At 41.3% G+C, this 19,453-nt stretch overlaps 1 protein-coding gene across 6 annotated transcripts in view; it reads right to left on the reverse strand.

Annotated features, from left to right (window-relative positions):
• Nucleotides 1–160: 160 nt before the first annotated feature.
• Nucleotides 161–19,453, reverse strand: part of RhoGAPp190 (Rho GTPase-activating protein 190) — a 59,804-nt gene continuing 40,511 nt past the window's right edge. For 2 of the 6 annotated variants that reach the window (XM_022843328.2, XM_022843329.2), the window contains 12 exons: nucleotides 17,868–18,088; nucleotides 16,896–17,282; nucleotides 15,301–15,372; nucleotides 14,824–14,865; nucleotides 12,836–13,071; nucleotides 12,369–12,606; nucleotides 10,551–10,811; nucleotides 7,735–7,947; nucleotides 6,423–6,505; nucleotides 6,027–6,270; nucleotides 5,290–5,527; nucleotides 161–4,692 (listed from right to left, as the gene is read on the reverse strand). In XM_022843328.2, coding sequence (XP_022699063.1) covers nucleotides 4,494–4,692; nucleotides 5,290–5,527; nucleotides 6,027–6,270; nucleotides 6,423–6,505; nucleotides 7,735–7,947; nucleotides 10,551–10,811; nucleotides 12,369–12,606; nucleotides 12,836–13,071; nucleotides 14,824–14,865; nucleotides 15,301–15,372; nucleotides 16,896–17,282; nucleotides 17,868–18,088 — 2,434 coding nt within the window. In that variant the 3' untranslated portion in view covers nucleotides 161–4,493. The remainder of the gene's footprint in view (nucleotides 4,693–5,289; nucleotides 5,528–6,026; nucleotides 6,271–6,422; nucleotides 6,506–7,734; nucleotides 7,948–10,550; nucleotides 10,812–12,368; nucleotides 12,607–12,835; nucleotides 13,072–14,823; nucleotides 14,866–15,300; nucleotides 15,373–16,895; nucleotides 17,283–17,867; nucleotides 18,089–19,453) is intronic. The other 4 variants (XM_086970795.1, XM_022843332.2, XM_022843333.2 and 1 more) reach the window with 4 other exon arrangements.

Consider the following 19,453-nt stretch of genomic DNA (forward strand, 5'->3'; position numbering starts at 1 on the left):
ATTAGAATATTTATAGCAACAATATTAAATAATCAATTAATAATACAATAGCATCATCATCATCATAAAATTACAGAGCTACCCATTTTTTTCTCTCCTTTCCGGTCTCCGTATCTTGCTCTACCACCAGGCCACCTTGTATATATTTCATACACAGTCATTTATATGGTATAATAATAATTTTATTTATACTGTAGTACCTCTCAATAATGATAAAAATAATACTAAAAAGAGTTGCGATCAAACTCTAAAACAACGAAAAAAACACCTTGCACAGTTGCCATGTTTCGGCTTCTGTACGTTTGCTTGCAAGCATTCAACGCTGCACACTATTAACTATTAGTTACAGGCATATGCCGTCAAGTATCACAAAAATAGCAACTGATCAGCTGCAACAAAAGGCAAGACGGAAAAAACAAGTAAAAGCTAACAACCTAAATCCGCGCACACGTAAGATATTCTGTAAAGGGGCACCTAAAACAATAATAATTAAAAACGAAAAATCAAACATAGCAAATCTCTGTTACCAACCAGTCCACATGTCGAGATTTGCCGTAACCGAATATATGTATAGGACGCATTAAACAGTGTTTGGATTCGCCACGATTCGATTCGCATGAAGGAGTACATGCGTGCGCATCGCGTACTCAGTAGGATCAGCTTGTGAAGATCTTTTTAAGGGCTACGAATTCTTCTACAAGCAGAACAATTTCGAAAAATATTGACGGATAGATATTCGCCATCGCACGACAGTCGAGCGCATTGTGCTAGAATTAATGCTAGGAATGAGTGCAAGATCTTAGGGTCCCTATAAAAAATTCAACCTACTTTTACCTTCCTTGTAACTATTGCTTTATGCTTCCGTTTAGTATGGGTGATATATAATAATTATTGGAAAAAGATTAAATACTCGTTTACAAAGACGGCCTGCCAAGATTGAGAACGCATACACGCCCCGACGTGCATAAACAAACATAATCTATGAGCGATGAGAATGCTACGACGAATAATTTCAAGAAGGTCAGACACAGAGCGATCCGATCTGACCCCGGAAAATATACATGTGGAACCCATGACTAAGTTAAACTTATATGATACAGTCCTATATACATTTCATTAGAGTCGCCTGGCAGGCAACTCGTCTTGCGTATAAATATTTATATGTTGCTTTCTGCTTCGCTTCTTCGTTTGGTATTGTTTATTTCACAATAACTCCGCTGCGTTATTTTTGTTTCACGGACAAAAAGTTATTTCTTCACATAAATCACCTAGACAGGATTTTCCTGAATAGTGTATTTTAATTGTAATGCTACAAGTTCAGACGGCAATTAGACACCATTTAAACATCGCTGTACCTACTCTGTGAACTTCCTGCCACTCGACAACCCCTGTGGCACGCCCCTGCTCGGCTTGAAGTGGGTTTAAGGCAGTTAATAAACGATTTAAAAGCGGCACTTATTTACGATTCCATCGTTCGTTGATCAGTATTAAATGTTAAAGCCAGAACTCGTTAAATCAGTGGTTCCACAATCTGCTAAATCGTATTTTTCTTCGGATCTTGTTGTTAATTAAATGAATATGTCGCAATTTTACCTTATTTTTGGAATTCCAGTGTACTATGAATCACTTCGGGTTTGTACGAACCTCAGTCTAACAGGGGTACACCTGGCGTCGTTACGATTCTTATCATAGTTATAGTATTAGTATTATAATTACCAAGTACGAGAGCTGTTAAATTAACCTGTTTAATAGATATTGTCAGCCTGCAATAATCAGCTGTCTAATGGATCCGTTATTATAAATATATAGATATAATTAGCACAGTTAGCTTCACCCTTTTGGAAGATGCTCTCATCATGATTATTTATCGTTCGCTTTCGATCAACGATTGCTGGGACACATCGGCAAGACTGCTGCGACTCAAATACTCTTTCGCTCCCGCCTTCGTTTGAACTTACATACGAATATCAGTTCTCCATAAGCGGTCGCGCTGAGACGATATTCCGGCTCTGCCGTTTATGCCTATCATAGTTATGGAATACTCCTACATGCATATCTGTTTGAGCTGATACATATGTGTATGTCTCCGCGTACCTATTTTGAAAAAGGGTCTTAGTCGTCTTACTTCGCGCCCTTTTTCCCTCTCCTCTCATACCTTAATCTGCCTTTTGTCTCTTTTATTCTCTCGTTCATAATTCGTACTTATCGACATCAATTTTTTCGTAGCTGTCTTTAACCGTCTATCTGATTCCTAAAAATGGCACATGTCAGCAGATCCTTCAGCTTCTGTAATTAACTAATAATTCATCCTTTCTCGAGCGTTGCTTTTCGTCTCCCATCGGTTATAATGACAATCGATAGTAAGCCGCATTTTGTCTCCGGTGCCCCTAGACGTTTCATATCATGCCGGCCGTCATTTTGCATTCAGTCTCACGTATATTCCCTTTACTCATGTCACTTCATTGCAACATACTGCATTAATACGCTGGTAGCATACCACTCGAACTACCAATAGCACAGCCGCAGACAAACACACTGAAAAACTACTATTTGACGTCTCTTAACTAACAAAGGGCTGTTACGCATTGGCTAGTCAAAGCCAGTCGAGATCCTCTGCGAAGATCCTGGTACAAGACATTTATACCAGATCCCCCTGTTTCAATTGGTTTTACTATCATGCGCTCAGTCTGTCTCTCCCGTTTGCACTCACCCATTAGTTCATGTATTAGCATTAAACAAATCCCACAAATCAATAACATTTTCACTCTCTCTGCAGTTCGTCTTCTTCTTAGTAGTTTCCCTATGTTTTGGTATATTATTTTTACACCCTGTTACTTCTATTTGCTAATTCGGCTCTCCACTAGATCTCTTATCGTTTAGACGTCTTCTATCGCAGAATAGCTAGCTCTATTTTTTGTTTATCGTTTTTTTCTCGTCGTGTGTTTCTTCACCTCTTATTATTGTGGCCCTTCACGAACGTTTTGACCAGAAGACACGACTGGCTTTCCGGAGTACGCAGTGCTCTCCTAATGGCAGCGATGGTCGTAAAACACCGAAGCAAACACGCAATTGCGAAAACTTTTTGATAGAACATACTATCAGTAGTATTTCGTATTCTTAGCAGCATCTCAAAGCTATGCATGTTGTGTGCATGTGCATGTCTGTCAGTCTGTTTGTATTTGAAAACTTCGTTTCGTCCTTGAGTCATATTCGTATATGGTAGTCTGCCATATATTTGCCTATATACAAGCATGGTTTTTCTTGTTTTTTGTGCCAGCCATCTCTTACATGATGCATCTGTGTGTGCGCGTGTGTTTTTGTCGCTTCACTCGCAAGCGACTAGTTACGCTGGCAGAAAAGTTCGTCTTTGTCACTGCTTTCCACTGCCAACATCCTCTTTCGATCTTCTAAACATAGAATGTACCACTAACTCACATATTGTCGTCATCTCACGTAGTGAAAAGAGTCGATTTGGTTTTCCTTTATGTGACAAGGCTTTTATGCCTGGTTCGCGTCTTTTTTTCACAAGCTTGTCTTTGTATTAGGACCTTAATTCTTTGCGAGTGCAAAGTTTTTCCGGCCAAACTGCCCCGTAATTTTCCACCACTTCATTACTTCACTCTAATAATACTTAAACACCTGTTTATTCTCCATTGCATATTTTTTTTATCTTTTTTTTTTCAACATTTCAAGCAATCTGTGTGATTCGACGCTTCACACCCATTGTCCTGATGGCAACGCGCTGTGTGTAAGGTGTCGTTGTAGCCTAACAATACATATAGTACTATTAGATACAATAAATTAAGAGATAGTGATATCACACTAGCCTCCTCGTCACGATTATCATTACCAGCCCCACATGTGCCATTATCGAGGTTCGACCGAATAGCACCATAGTAAAACGGAACAAATCAAAATACACAAATTGGCTTTGACTATCAGTTTTTTCCCGGCACAATTGTGGCCGCGCGAGTTTCTGAACAGTTAGGAGCTATTAGGAAACAACCAGCGAAGTAGACAATAGTTTTGGGAATAACGGGCTGGTGTGTAAACTCATATAGTGTTTGTAGCAGAATTGTAACGATGTACAAAGCGCAGAAGGGCGACTATAGGGGGGTGGTTGACGCTATACAATCGGTAGAAGAGAGGGATCCTCTATAGGTCGATTATATTCTACAGAAGCTTAAAGAGTGTATCGACAGGTGAAGCTGATGTGTCAACGTGTCAACCCGTGGATTTGTTTTTGTCTAGTCTGCATTTCGCTTTTTGTTATTGTTCATAAGGTTGGTTCAGCGTTTGGTTGTTTTCCATAATGGAACTTCCTTGGCCGAGATCACAAGGTTTGCGAAATGTGCCGCCTACTAACATAATCGGATCAAAGGGTGTATCGTGGCTCCATCACTTACTACCTTCGCCTGGATTACGGCTTGCGATGGTAGTATGCGTACGGATGCCTTTACAAAACATACGAGGCGTCAATTCGTCGGGATAGCTTACACCATGACGACCTCTTCTTCGCCGCAAAAGAGAAAGCGGTACTGATCGATCATTGTTTGTACGGAATCCTCGAGGTGTGGCCGGACTCGTTCGAACATGAGCATATCGTTGAACTCTAATGGAAGTAACGTCGGCCACCAGCATATTGCTAAGTTCTTGCTGTCCATGCTGTTTTGGCGGGAATTCTCGGTTACTCTGAAATTTGTAGCGAAGGAAACACTTGTATGAGGATCTGTGAACTATTTCGACGATGGCCAGACCACAATCGAGATTAGTCATGGCGTCGAGTCGGAGCTCTTATATTCATTAAATAACATACCAACGAGGAAAAATCTGCTCTTATAAGACCAATTTAGTTTATGCTCAGATCCAAAATGCTTATTTTTTTGATATGCTAGGATATGAAATGCAAAAACGAAATAAAAAAAAAGTGGATCTGACAAAACACCCGTAATAAAGAACACAGGTAGATTATAGTGAGGTTTGGATTTTACTGTAGCTCAGTCGTAAGAAGGGAAATTTATTTTCTAGAAAGTTGTATGTCAATTAAAGAAGTTAATGAGCATTTACTGTCTTTCTTTCCGAACAACGTATCCATCCTATCTATAAGGTTTCTTTCGCAGATCTAGTGTATATTCACTGGAATATTTGAAGTCAATATTTTACTGTAAGAAAAAAGTCTCAATACTATCAATCGAAGACGATAAGGTATATTGAGCGGGCTATTATATTGCGCATAGATTCTCTTATGCTTTGCACACCAGTTGGAATAACCACTAAGGTTCAACGGACCTCACGAAGTGATGGAAAACGTATCTAAGTATTTCCAGATTGGCTAACGGTAATTGGCGTAGGAGACGCCGCATTTCCAGGAGGCGACACGACCGATCAGGAATAGCGGACGCATCTGTCAGTTTATTCATCGCCTGCGTTGATAACAACGGCGGAAGGTGTTTCGAGAAAAAATCCTTTAGGGCAGTTGCCACAGCGTTAACGGGTATGTCTAACTCTATCAGATCGCAGTTCGGATCTGTAACACAGACAAAGAACAATGGTTATAGAATAACTGTTGTACACAAATTAACCTTCATTTTCAGAATTGCAAAAAATGAACTCTACTTTTAGTTTCTAATTCCTAATATATTTATGACGGCTAAACGTTTCGAATGAAGCTTTCGGTTCCGCTGCTACATATTACTTCATATTGCTTATTATGACTGGTGGCGGTCGGCCATTTCTGATGTCAATCTACTTAACGGCTTGATTTACACTAATTTGTCAGATATTGGAATGCTAATATCACTGAAATGTTGACCAAAGGATGGCCCATTTGGGCTCCGAGATATTCAATTGTTGGAACAACACAGCATGAAATAGTACTAATCTGAAAAGAAAGACCGTGAATACTTCAGCGGAAATCAATGCACCGATAAGGCAATGCATCTAGGAACCTTTTCAATGAGCAGTATCCTCAAAAATTGGATTATTATATTATAGTATACACACGAAAGGCAAGAGCGTTTGCTCACCTTCTTCGAACTTTTGGAAGAGCATCTCGACGTGTGCACGATTTCCGGGCACGCGGTAAAGTCCCTCTGACTCGAGGCCTTCGGTCTCGATGAACAGAATACACTTTTCGACAAACAGCGGAATAAATTTATCCGGTGACTGTGCGAAATCTTCAATACCTTTTTTTGTGCCTTTTTTCGATTTGCTTCGCTTTTCTTTCTTTTCCTTATCCTTTTCTTTGCGGCGCTTTTCACCCAATGTTTGCTATCACAAAAAGTAGTCAACCAATATATCAAAGAAACCAAGAAAACAAACAATGTTAGAAGTTGCTTAAGACAAAAGTCCATGTTCCTATTTTCATGCATATATATGAGCGAGAGCCAATAGGTACTAACTGTAAGAAAATTCGTACAAACCTTAAGTTCGAGATTATCAAACGGCGACATGGTATCGTCCATTGCTCCTGCGACACAGGACAGGCTATCGAGGCGAGTTTTGGCTGTAAGACGCCACCATTTTACAAAATGTCTTATTTATTAGCACCACGACAAAATCTACGGTAAATAAACAATACTTGATGTGTTTAGAAACATAGCATTGTACGTCACGACACAAGCTCTTCATCCATATAAGCAGATGAATGGTCTGTAAAAATCAACTTTTTTATTTATTATTTACTATTTTTGGATTCCTGGTTTGTTTTTTCAACCGCTCTCAGTCCCCCCAATCAAGAAATCACGTCCATCAACTGTACTCCTAAGAATCTGTTAGCCAAAGAATTACGAGCGATCCATTTTTGGAGATCAATTCATTTGAGATCACCGCTATCGTTGCCAGTAGCTCATGTGAGATAAGCTTAACTTACTAGTTACCGAGCAGAACTGTACCGTTTATCATGTGCGCTCAATAAGTTTGTTATTTGTCAATTATTAGCTACCGCCTATGACAATCAACTCTAGAGATCTTAAATACAAGCCAATGGCGTGTTAAACTCGTAAGCGCCGACGGCTAGACAACGGAGCCAGAGTGCAACTTAATTTTGTTGTGCCTCAATGAATCTAAGGTCAATATGATAGTAATAAACAACAGTGTATATGGTTATGACTGAACTCAGTAGGCCACAAGATTGAATGCGCTACAGCACCGTAACCTATTACGATTGGTAACTGAATGAAAGGTTGGCCAAAATCTTGTCCTGATTTCGGCAGTCACTAAATCACGATAATAACTTCGCCTTTCGTTGTACCTCTACTATTTTTCCTTTGTATTTTTAAAAATTTTGATATTTTTTTACGCTTATAGATTTTGTGCAGATTTGTACGCAAATAACAACGTGGCACATGCACAAACATGATTGGCATATAGATCATTGTTAGTCTTTTTCAATAAAGAACGTTATCGTTAACACTGACGGAAATTTTACGTTATCCATCCATCATATAGCTCAACGAACTGCAAACGTCAATCGTTACGAGGAACTATCGTTAAGAGGCTTCTTTTCTCCGTCATTTTGTATAGACAACATAATATATTTCGCCATCTTGCGTCCTATCGCGAAACTCTTCACGTACAGTAAGTAATTCCCCAAGACTAACGAGCTAATTACTACTAGGCTTCAACCTTCACTATTGTTACACCTCAACGTTCATTATTGTTATGTTTGTCGCCGTTGTTGTACTCGTTGTTCAATTTCTCACCTCTTCTCAATCTTTTTTGTGTTCTACTTACTGTGTGAGTTGAGCGAGTTATCAGAGGGAAAATGCTGGCTAAAGAGGAAATGGTGTCGGAGTGAGCTTGGCATGTGGGGTGGCAGCGCGAGGCGATCCAGGCCTAGCGAACCGAGGGCGCCCAGAGACGGACCGTACCCTGGCGCAGGACCCAACGCACACGGCGCAGCTGAACAATACACCCCGAGGGCCGTTGCTGCTGCTGCAGCTGCAGCTGTAATGCACGACGTACATCACAAACACATCGAAACCGCCGAAACAACAACAGCAACATCGACGACGACGACAACAACAACAACAACAACAACAACAACAACAACAACAACAACAACACAGTACCGAGAGCACAGACCAGATCACGATCAGCACGAGTGCAAACTGGTACAGAAATCAGCTCATCACCACGATTTATTGTTATGTAATGATTTAATGGATTTTTTTATACTAGGTATACATATGTTACGGGGTTATATCATGTCGCAAATTTGAAAAACAAATGAAAAGCAATAAATAATGGGATAAGCCCAAGCCACTGATTTGCTTCTCGATTGCGTAACAATTAAAGGAAGGGCAGTTAACTGCCACTCTGTTAAACTAGGAACATTTGGCGTAACTTTCTGCAGAGTTGTAGGGAAATTTTTCAAATTATAAAATCATGGCTCTAATGGATCGTTTTATTCACTCGTCGGAGACGAGTTTTTTCGTTTTTCGATATCAACCGAGATTGAGCTATATCTAACTGTAGGACGTCAAGTTTCTTATGTTGAAGTTGGCTTGAAAAATATCCCTACAGTATTTCCAAAGTAATATGGCACAAACAAGGTACGGATAACCAAACTAGATAGTAGACTAATGCCATCGAACAACTTAAACGAGTATCCAAGCCTATAAAAGTCGCCGTTACCTTACAATCCAATAAGCGTTAAAGCAGAAGTGAAATCTATAGAAAGGCATAGTCGGTAATTGCTGGCTGTGCATATGATAAACGACACGTAGCATTATGGAAAATCTTATAATGCTACATAGTAGGGACCTTATTGAAAAAGGACTTATTTACATACCTATGCTCTGCTAGATTGAAGCGCTGCGGGGGCAATTCCATGACCTACTACATGACACGTACGAGTGAATCGCATTTTGGTATTTAATTTGGAAATTGGGTCATGCGTCACAGCATCATTACTAAATAAACCCATAAAAGAAATGAGAGAAAGCTCAGCGTGATCGAAACTTACTACCAATCTGTTGAATGGCGGCTAGATCTATCTAACGCTCTGCGTAATTCATTCTCGAATTTTGAATAAACACGGTGTTGTTTTGCAATGGTCTTCATCCTCGCTCACATTGTATTCCTCACGATTTTTGAGAAGCATACTTTTTTCGATGTATCTTCACCAAATTTGGGGAAGGCATAAAGTACATTCGCAGTTATGTTCGCAAGACTTCAGCGGGTTTGTAACGAGCAGAATTACAGATACAGTGAAAACTTCTAATACTATAAACATCTAATTTATGTAAAAACAGTAGTTTTATAATTAATAATATTCCTGCAAAAACACCAAAACCAGCACTCAATGTGTAGCGGTAATTTTCTAGAATGTAATAAAACACAATAACGTGAGCTATAATTTACGAAAACTATTTGAACTTCAGGCCGGCGTGCAAACATCGATGGCACAACTATCTCGAGGCTTACATCTAATGCGTACATGGTCTCGTCCATGTTCTTCATGTTATGATCATCGATCAATTTAGCTAAATAGTGCATTCTTACTGAGAAATGGCAGACGGCGTAACTATATAACTTAGTTATGTTGGTGGCTTAGAATTGAAACGTGCAAAATTTCGCGAACCTCATCACGACGAAAGCATGACTGACGGATCAGGATCGACCGGTAAAGTTAGCTGATTAAAGAACATGATTCTGAGATCGTCATTTTTGCCGAAAAACAATGAAACACAAGTGATAATGATTGCCTTGGCGCCCACTGTTATTAAGGTTACTATACAAAAGATAACTGAGACATACCTAAACATTTATGTGGATGTGACTAACCGGCTATACGCGGTGAAATGAGAAATTGATTAACTAACTGACTGATCAGTTTCAGGTAGCTGACGAACATCTGGTATGTATGTGATACTGAAGCAAAATGTATTTATTACTGCATGCAAAGAAACAAAAGTTAGATAAGTTATGCATGCGAATTGAGGCGCCTCGTCCATGAAAACTGTGCCAGATACTGACGAGGGTGTAGACAGAGATATGATCTTCTATGAAGATATTTCATTGTTATAAGAAACTAAATGCTTTGGGAGACGAGTACGAATGGGAAGCAAGCTTAAGGAGGACAGTGAAGCCCTTCGGCAGTAGTTCCAAGGCGGACCGTGGTAACAAAAATCGAAAGCTTGAAAGTGGCAAGAACGTGTTGACGTTTAACATGCCGTATTTTAGCGAAATCAGTCAAACGTAAACCGTGCAGATGTAGACAACTTTTCAACAACCCCCGAAACGCTCCTGAATTGGGGCAGGGACTGGGGCTAGGTGACATGAACAGCCGTTTGTTATGCCGCAAAAGTAACGAAACCAAACACAAGACATGGTCTAAGAGCTATCCTTTCCACCCAACTTCAAAGCATTCGATAGGGTGTCGTCGTGTAAGACGAGCAGCAGACAGACAGAAAGAAGAAAAGGAAAACGTTGGATGAACAATTGTTAAAAAATAGACGAAGAAGAGGAAGAAAAACAAGGATTCAATCGATTGTTGTTCAAATGAAGGTACATCAACTGGGGTTGAATTGGACACGCTCGCGCACCTTTTTCGGGATCCTGTGGACTAAGCGGGCCCAATGGGTTAGTCGTCGGGTTGAGGAATGCTGGTAGACCTCCCTCAAGATGGGGGATCTTGGGCGGCGCGACGGCGATTGCCTTCTTCTTTGATCGTGTCTTCGAGCTCTTTCTATGCTTCGCCTTATCGCCGCCTACGCCAGCCACGAGATCCAAGGAGTCCAGCTCGAGGTTGTCGCCGGAATCGCTGAGTTCGCCTACGGAATCCGACTCGCTTGCGTGTCCCTCGCCTATTGCGTCCAAGGTAACACAGTATGTCAACGCGCCAGCAGTCACCCGTGGCGTTTAGGTGAAAACCGCAACGTTCGGGTTATATTATCGAACCATCCAAGGACAACGCGCAGTACACACCATGATGAAGTATGCGTGGTGACGTCAGTACGCAAAAGGTGTCACAAGTACAAGGCGGACATGTGTAGTTGACAAGGGATGTTAATTATCAAAGATGTTCATTCGTAAATACGTTCATTCGCGTTCGTGTCGATTCGTATCGGGTTCCAGCAAGTGTCCATAGGATGAGAAGGCCAATCGGAGCGTCACGCATCCATAACGCCACAAATAACAGCACCGACCAGGGCAGCAACCACAGCAGCGCGAAGACCCATAAGAAAGTGACAGAGCGGATAGACAGTGGCGCTATGTGATTTTACTTTTGTAAAAGAGGACGCGGGTAGGTGTAGAAGGATGTAATTAGAGCATGTAACGTACGTGAAATGGCCAGACCAAACACTAAACGGCAGCGGATAGATGATATGGAACAATCCTACCTCCGCTGATCATTGAAGGTAGTTTTCACGGAGGGAAGAGGGACAATAATGTAATTCATAATGACTTTTTAGCTCGATACGTAGTGAATGAATGAATCTCTGGTGTTAGTATCTCATTAGGACAATCAAACATTAAAGCGCCAAACTTCTATGATGCGACAAAGGTGATTCATCATCCACCTACTAATGTTTGCATTCTCTTATCTGAGGTTACGTGTTTTCATCATCTATAAGCAAATCTCTGATAGCAGCTATCAAGATGGGTTAGTAACAGTCCCTGAGCTCTATTGGTTATCGTTTGGTTTCGATAGTGAAAATGGTCGATGAATGACTGGAAAGCCCTACGAAGCAAGATACTTCTAAAATTAGCTTTTAGTGATTAATGCAATGTTATTAGATTTTCTTGCATGGGAAGCAAACAATGAACTGATAAGTTTCCAAATTTGGACCACTGCTCGAAAACGTATGTCTGACTGAAACTTAAATGAACAGCTAACTTAAGATGATAACGAATTAACTGCAATTAGAAAATGAAGGGCTTGTTGGATTATTACTAGCGGCAACGTTTTAACAAGAATATTATGACCTATAAAGACAGCTGCCCACGGATCGAAAATAGTACAGTACTTGCTTTTTAATTAGCAGCCTCAATGTAAACCTAATTGTCCTTATACGGCCTTTATCAACCAGTCTAATAAATTCTATCAGATATTAGTACTTCGGTCAACATGAAATCAATCAACCAAACAAGTCACTATTGAGCTACACGGATGAGTCCATCATTTAAGGGACATTAAGCTACAAAATCATTATATTGAAAAATGCACTATAAATTATCCAAATTCAGTCCAAATTCTTTTATAAACCGCAGATCTAGATTTGTTAGCATAAAGAAATCCCAAAATTCAAACCATTGAACGGATGATTGGACTAATCTACTCTAACAATAAATCGACACGGCAACAGATAAAAGTCGCTGGCAACTAAAAGAAAGTATTGTGTGCGTGTGAAGTTACATACCCTTGTCCTTGGCGCTTCTCGGCAATCTCTTCTTTGGCTGTTGTGGAATGAGGGGAGCATAGTGGTGGTCCTCAACTTCGGATCCGGACCCGCCGTGAGCGGGCAACAGTGAACCGTGGGGCGCTTTCGGAAGGGCTCCCAGCGGAAACTTGGCCCCGCCCGCTGAGCCGCTAACGTTGATCCGTTGGATAGCGTTTTGGATGTGGTCGAATTCCCGCAAATTGATCCTTCCTACTTGCTACTCGTAAAAGAGAGATAATCAGTTTTCAAGAACGCCAAAGACTTGCTGTAATTTGTGTCTGGTATGGTATATTGAGAAGACCCAACAATTGTTCCTTTGTTTCGACCACACTTAAACGAGCTAGAGACGAACTGAGATCGAGGTTTGTTGAAAGGACCCATAGAACACCTGAATGCCATCCGAGTGTGTATGTGTTATTGTTCAGACCGCTGATATTTAAACTTACCTTTTGCCTTGTCTTGTGCTGTTTATGTTGTTCTAGCCCAGCCGGGCTGCCAATACCACCGGAAGGTCCGAACATCCCACCAAATCTCTGGAACAGTTGATCGCTTGTTCCCTCAACTTGACTTCCAAGCTGCGCGAGTTGCTGACGCTCCCACGAGTCATCCGGCGTCTGCGAACCGTGGCCAAACGTGCTTGTTCCACCACGCTGTTGCTCATACAGACGATTGTCCACCCAACCTGATACAGTGGCAGTACGACAGCAGTCTAGCCAGCTAGTCTCCAGTAATAGCGTTACACATGCGTTTCGTTACAGTGCTTGATTAGGAACTACCGAGTAATAAAAAAATTCGCGAACTACAATGACAATAGCAACCAGAACGAGTGTACTGACAATTACCGCACGGATTTACTCAACGGCTAACTAAGTCGCTGGTTAAGCCGACCACCGCTGGTTCAACACATATGCCCTCGGCCGAGCTTTGCCCTTATTCACAGTTAATAGAATGCATTCCAAATGACAAGTTCGTCACTCTAGTCGTCATCCCGCGGCGCTGAAAGATTCGCAAACGCTAATTGGGCCTGCACAACGCACCAGTATCAGAGGAGTACGACAGTATAATTTCACTGAACGCAATCTTATCAATGCCATTGGAAACGAGTTAGAGACCCCCAGGTCGTTAGTTGTAGGCTCTATCTAAAGAGGTGTTACATAGGAAGACCTAGACGGAAGCAAAAGCGAATCAAACATGAAAAGATCAGAAAAATATTTGCTAGACGCCTAAGGGAGCAAATGCATTTAATGATGCGTCATTTTGTAATGCTGTCCCACCTAATCGTGAAATAAGGTCGCTCCACACAAGTGGACTATGAACGTTCGTTGATTAAGTTCCGAATAAACAACATCTCAATGAAGTACCACCCCTTGTTTGTGAAAGAAACAAATGCATCCATTCGTTCACTACCTTTCTCTTCGGATTGGCATTTACCATCCATTGCGAGGTTTCATTGGCGAGCTGACTTAAAACGCGTTGCAGTTGCCTTCATCCTTTTACTTCTATATGGATCTATTCATGGATTCGCAACGGATCACTCGGAATCAATCCATGGCTTTGTCACCTGAGCCTGACTCGGGCGCCACGTCAGTTTCCACAACAGATTGAAATCACTTGGACCGCTAATAGATCCATCGATGCAGCGCGTGGCTACAGGAGTACTGAGCAAAATGAAAGCCGCTCGCGAGAGTCGTGGAGTCGCTTGCGCTTCGGGTAGAGCACCAGCGAAATGGTCCATCAGTATCGCATCAAGGTCACCATGATCGTTTGTTATGCCGACAACAATTAATACTATAGTATCGTAATTGCGCGCCCCAACGGAGAGGGATGTTCCCAGAGCGGCGGAATTATACTTCGGGCCTTCTGCTGAACATTGCGGTGGATACGATGACGGCATCGTCACCACTGGTGCGTAAGCCATCTTCGCAAGCCAAAATAATGGTAGGAGAGATATTGAACGAGCTGACTATTTATCGCTAGCATATGGTCAGTCAATTGCAGTGAATGTAAACCTCGTTAACGTTGTGCTTCAGGTGAGAACGATAACCAGAAAAGAAACAAACCTCAAAAGAACAGCACATCGAATTCTGGATCATTTTTTCATAGTCGTTTACGATGAAGCTTCGATTCACTCATGAGCCGCGGTCATCGTGTGATTGATCCGGTTTTATCACGTATACGGAATAGAACAGGCAATACAAAACACTCTGATATTATCCATGCATCCAAGGAATCAGAAGGACATCATCAGTCACCATCAACCCTGTAGCTTGTTGACAAAAGCTCGCTAGATCGTAAACAAACATTTGAAATTCGGTCAATTTCAGCATTTAAAGCCAACGAAGCCAACAAGAAACTAGTGTTGTCAAATCGTTAATGGGACAAGCGCACTTGCAATGATCTAAGTTCTACAATCTTTCTACATCAAGATATTCACCTGCATCGAGTGAGAGCGACTCCTGTGAAGCTGTCTCGCCCGCTTTGTAACGAGATGTGATTCGCACGTTTGTGTACAAAGAAAACGTAAATAAGTTAGTCACACGATCGTCTTTATCACTGTCTTTGGATAACGCTACCCAATCTTGTAAATCGTATCGATTGCTAACGCTTCCAGTTTTTGTGCGGAGTAGTCGCTCGATAAGTTCAACCTGCCCTCCTCCCCACATGCATCCAAAGACATTGTCTTCATATGAATCCTTCATCTCATATTCCTCAGTATGAATCGTCATTAATGTAACATCTAGCAACATATAGGCAATTTTTCTTGTAATCATTGTTGTCTTTCTTTCAATATACATAAGGATTAAGTATCGATCTACTGGATCATCACTGCTATGGACGTTTCAACACTAATAATTGTGTTCACAGTCAACAACTAGTTGAGATGCACAGAATGGCTTAATTTCACACAGACCCTTGCGAAAACCGGCGGCCGGTGGCAGGAGGTCGGGGGGAGCCGGGTCCGGCGGAGGGTACCCTCCATAGGCTAGAGTATCGCGTACAACATTGCATACAGGCAGAGCCCCAAAACGTCACACCCCACAGAACACGGACGTGTACGTTTCCGTCGCGAGCATAACGATAAAAAGATAGGAAGAAATCACTTGACGGTTAGCTTCTCTAGTAACCATTATTTACAGCATTTTGTTTTAAATTCAAAAGTTTTTCATTCCAAGAACAGCAGCTCGAATTTATTTACATGTATTTCCGATTCTTCGAGAAAATAATCAAGATCCAGTAAAGAGTTTTTACTGAAATGCATACAACAAATCAAGCTATTTTCCGTATTTAGTACCTCTTACGTGTTTATTAGTTTGCTTAAAATAAAATCTTATCTAATGGGATATTTGATGGGCTATCTGAAAGGGCGTCTGGAGTGGGCCATCTGAATGTTCGCGAGGCTCGAAAAAATCTTTCATTCTGGAACATATTCAGCAGCAGTTTACAATAAGACGTCTCTACGTCGTGGGAAAATTGGATTCAAATTAAATCCAAGTTACTACGGCCTAAGCAGACCGTACAGGACCTGGAACTTTGTCTTTTGGGGATGATACAATGGGGAAAAAAGCAGCATTAAGGAAAAGCCTCGGCTGGGCTTCCTTAATTAGCAACGGCGAATAAGGATACTTGTTCGTTTTCAAATACATAGTAAATTCATTTGGAAACAAGCTGGCTACTCAAACACTGACTCACAGAAAAAAGTAAGAAACTAATTAATATAAGTTGGGGTTCTAATCAGAATGCTGGCGGAAGTCATTGCACCTCTTCCGAACAAAGTCTTATTATCATGAACGGCTCTGCTAACCGCTAAGAAAACTTGCAAGTTCATTTTAATCGTCGATGGTAGCTGAGAATTAGCGCGTAGCATGCCAAGTCAAGCTAAAAAAATATGCAAAACAGGAATTGGGTTCGATTGCCCTGAGAGATAAGCAGCAGGCACACAATGGACCGAGTAGCCCTGATAGGTTGCGCATGAAGTGTAAAGAGAATGATGGAAGAATCTCGTTGCGAGCCTCAAGGTTAATAACAGTGTGCAGTCGTATAGTTGTTGGATACCCTGTTGAATTGAGACACGAATACTTTGGTGAAACAAACATTACGCAATATACACTTTACCATTAGCATGGTGAACCTTTAAACAATTGCCAAAACTAAGGACACAACGTGTCCTTGCTAATTTTCTACACAAAATGGTGCTGCTTTTTCGAATCAAAATGGTATCCATATTTGGGTTTCTATAGAGCATTGGCAGAAAAAGCAGTCAGAATTAAGGGTGACATTCTGTTTTTCTAGCTCATACATGTGACTGTAATTTTCTACGGGTAACTCATGACATGCTTACTCAGATCGTATGACAAAGCCAACATTAACATATGATTCTCGTTGTTAAAAATAGTGATAATAAATTAATCAAAATAATCTTTGTTTAAAAACAAAGTAGTTTCTCAGAGGCTAAGTAGTAAATAAGAAATTCGAGTTTCATCGCATTCTTCGTGTTTCGTTACTTACCGCTTAAGCCTGATGAGACGGTATCGTCTTCAGGTGATTCCTCGCTCAGGCCTTTGCCTGCGTCGAGAGAGTGCCTCGACGGGACAACTACAGGGGGTGGGGCTGCTCTTAACGACGAGCTCTTTTTTAGTAAGAAACTGCGAACGCTGTTTGCATTGTTGCTGCCCGGGGGCCCAGGGGCTGCTCGAGAGAACTGTCCCCCCGTCGAAGACGGGGGCGGCTGTTGCGAGATCAGATAAGCATTCTCGGTCGAACCCGCTGTACCTCGAGAAGCCGCAAACGTTGACATAAGGTTTCGTGCGGGCGGAAGTGGAGGCGGATACGAAGGCGCTTCGCCGGCCGATAATCGGGGCTTGCGTTCCATTGAGTTGCTATGGCCGGGACCACCTGGTTAGAGTAATAAATGATATAAAGGATGTTTAGAATGGGCATGAATTTCGCTTAACTGTCGTTCTTACCACTATAAATGCTGTATATTATCGACATGGGCTTGCAGGTATCAATTTTGTGTTGTATGTACGTGCATTGTATCTATAAGTGAAACCAAAATTAATGATATTCATAGCTTTGTTGTATAATATTTAGCTCTTCATCGGGAAGACAAGTTGGTTGAGTTATCGATGAAGAAGTGCTTTTTCGGGGTCATCAATCATTGTGTTGTTTGTTTAGTCCGTTTAGTGGCAGTATTCATTCAATAGATGCATCCGCGCCCACAGTTCCCATAGTACTATAGCGCAGTATAGAAATGATATTTGGTGAAAAAAAATACAATTATAGAACATAGGAATATCTATCACAGCTATCTGTACCTGCTCACTGCCATCCCATAAATAAAGTTCTATTTTTTTTGTTATTACGGCGGGAATTACTAGTACTGGTATAATAGCCAATGAATACTGGTTGTACTTAACTTTAAAGGTTACATCGTTGAAAAGAATAAAAATCATTACAGAAGAACAAGAGGTTTCATACCGTTGTCGGTGTTATGGCTGGTAGCGACGCCTACCGTGGCCGGAGTTCCGGCGGCCGAAGGGGCCGTAACTAGGTGAGGGTGATGTAATCTCTTGAGCTCATCTGGATCTCTTCCGTTGGCGTATAGTGGCGCGTACATACCCGGGGTATCCTCGTCACCCGGACTAAGGCCAGACTCGCCAGGCAGTTGCTCGTACAGCCCTTCGGTGTTCTCGTCATTACTGGTAGGGAGAGACACAATAATACAATATGTCCGTGCCATAGTCGTCAGGAAGTGTGTACTACCAGTAGGTATTAGAAAACATCATTATTACAGCAGCCGATAGATAGATAGCGAAGGGGCATTCGGTGACTGGGCTTTTGACAGGATTATGACCCTATTTTTTATTTCTGGCTTCGTTTTTTTGATCTAAGACGCTTTCTAATAGAGGTTTATGCTAAGCAAGTTAACAAAAGTATTTTTGAGCCTATGCCAACTTCACTACGTGTTGCAGGTAATTTAGTGACGTGACATAAGCCTCAAAATATGTTTTCTGTCGACTTGTTTGGCAATAAACATACTCTACTAGAAACTGGGTTTCGTCGTTAGTTGCAACGCTGTACGTGTTTGAAAGCACATCGTTAGCCCAATCTTATAAGGGTTGAAATTTGCACACGTTTGCCATCTCCCTATCTAAGTGGTTGTTCTACCTTTTACTTTACGACTGAAGGCCGGCTGGCATTGTTCATGTTCGAGAAAAATCGATAATGTCACCATTGGTTTTGCCACTTGTTCGTCAGCACGAACTTACATAATAATAATAGCCAAATACGTGGTCCAACCCGTATATGCTTCCCCCCACCAAACTTAATTAGTTGTTTTTCTACCAGTTTTGTATATTAACTACAGCGCTAACTAATGATATATTCAAACATGCCCGCAATACATGTTAAAGGCAACACGAACGGTAACGAAATTCTACGAGCAGCACCGACGAACAGGACTTGAAAGAAGATAGTATGAAAGAAAAAACGACCTGCGATACGTCAAGAAGATACAAGAAGTGCAAAGTAATCCTTTAGAGCATTTCGTCGGCATTAGACTACACCACGAAGATCTATGCCTGACTTTGGCCAATGATCAAGATAGTACAACAATATTACCTAGCGGCAACACCGAGAGATCAAGGTGGCTATATGGGGCGAGAATAATGTTACATTATTTAATATAACGGAAATTACCCTAATTTTCAACATAAACTATTCTAAAATTGTTATTTGCTGAAACATACACAAATGCCAGTAGGTTATAAGGTTTCGAATGTAGCTAGTGCAATATGCGTGCAAAATTCGATTCTTCGACTTTTTTCTAAATAATGCCAAAACCCCTAACCTACAACCCTACAGTATACTCTCTATCGGTGTCCTGCTCTCAGCAAGGAGCAGCGCCCTTGGTAGGCTACGGTTACCCCAAACTGTATAGATCCTAAATGAGACTAATCGAAATGAGAAATTTCTCGGAGTTCCCGGTTAGTGGTTTAGTTCCTAGTGAATTCCGGTTCACCAGCTTATAGTAATGAGTAAGATATCTGATTCGGCCACTATAG

Source organism: Varroa jacobsoni, unplaced genomic scaffold (assembly GCF_002532875.2).
Source record: "Varroa jacobsoni isolate VJ856 unplaced genomic scaffold, vjacob_1.0 scaffold_1058, whole genome shotgun sequence".
NCBI classification, from domain to species: Eukaryota; Metazoa; Arthropoda; class Arachnida; order Mesostigmata; family Varroidae; genus Varroa; species Varroa jacobsoni.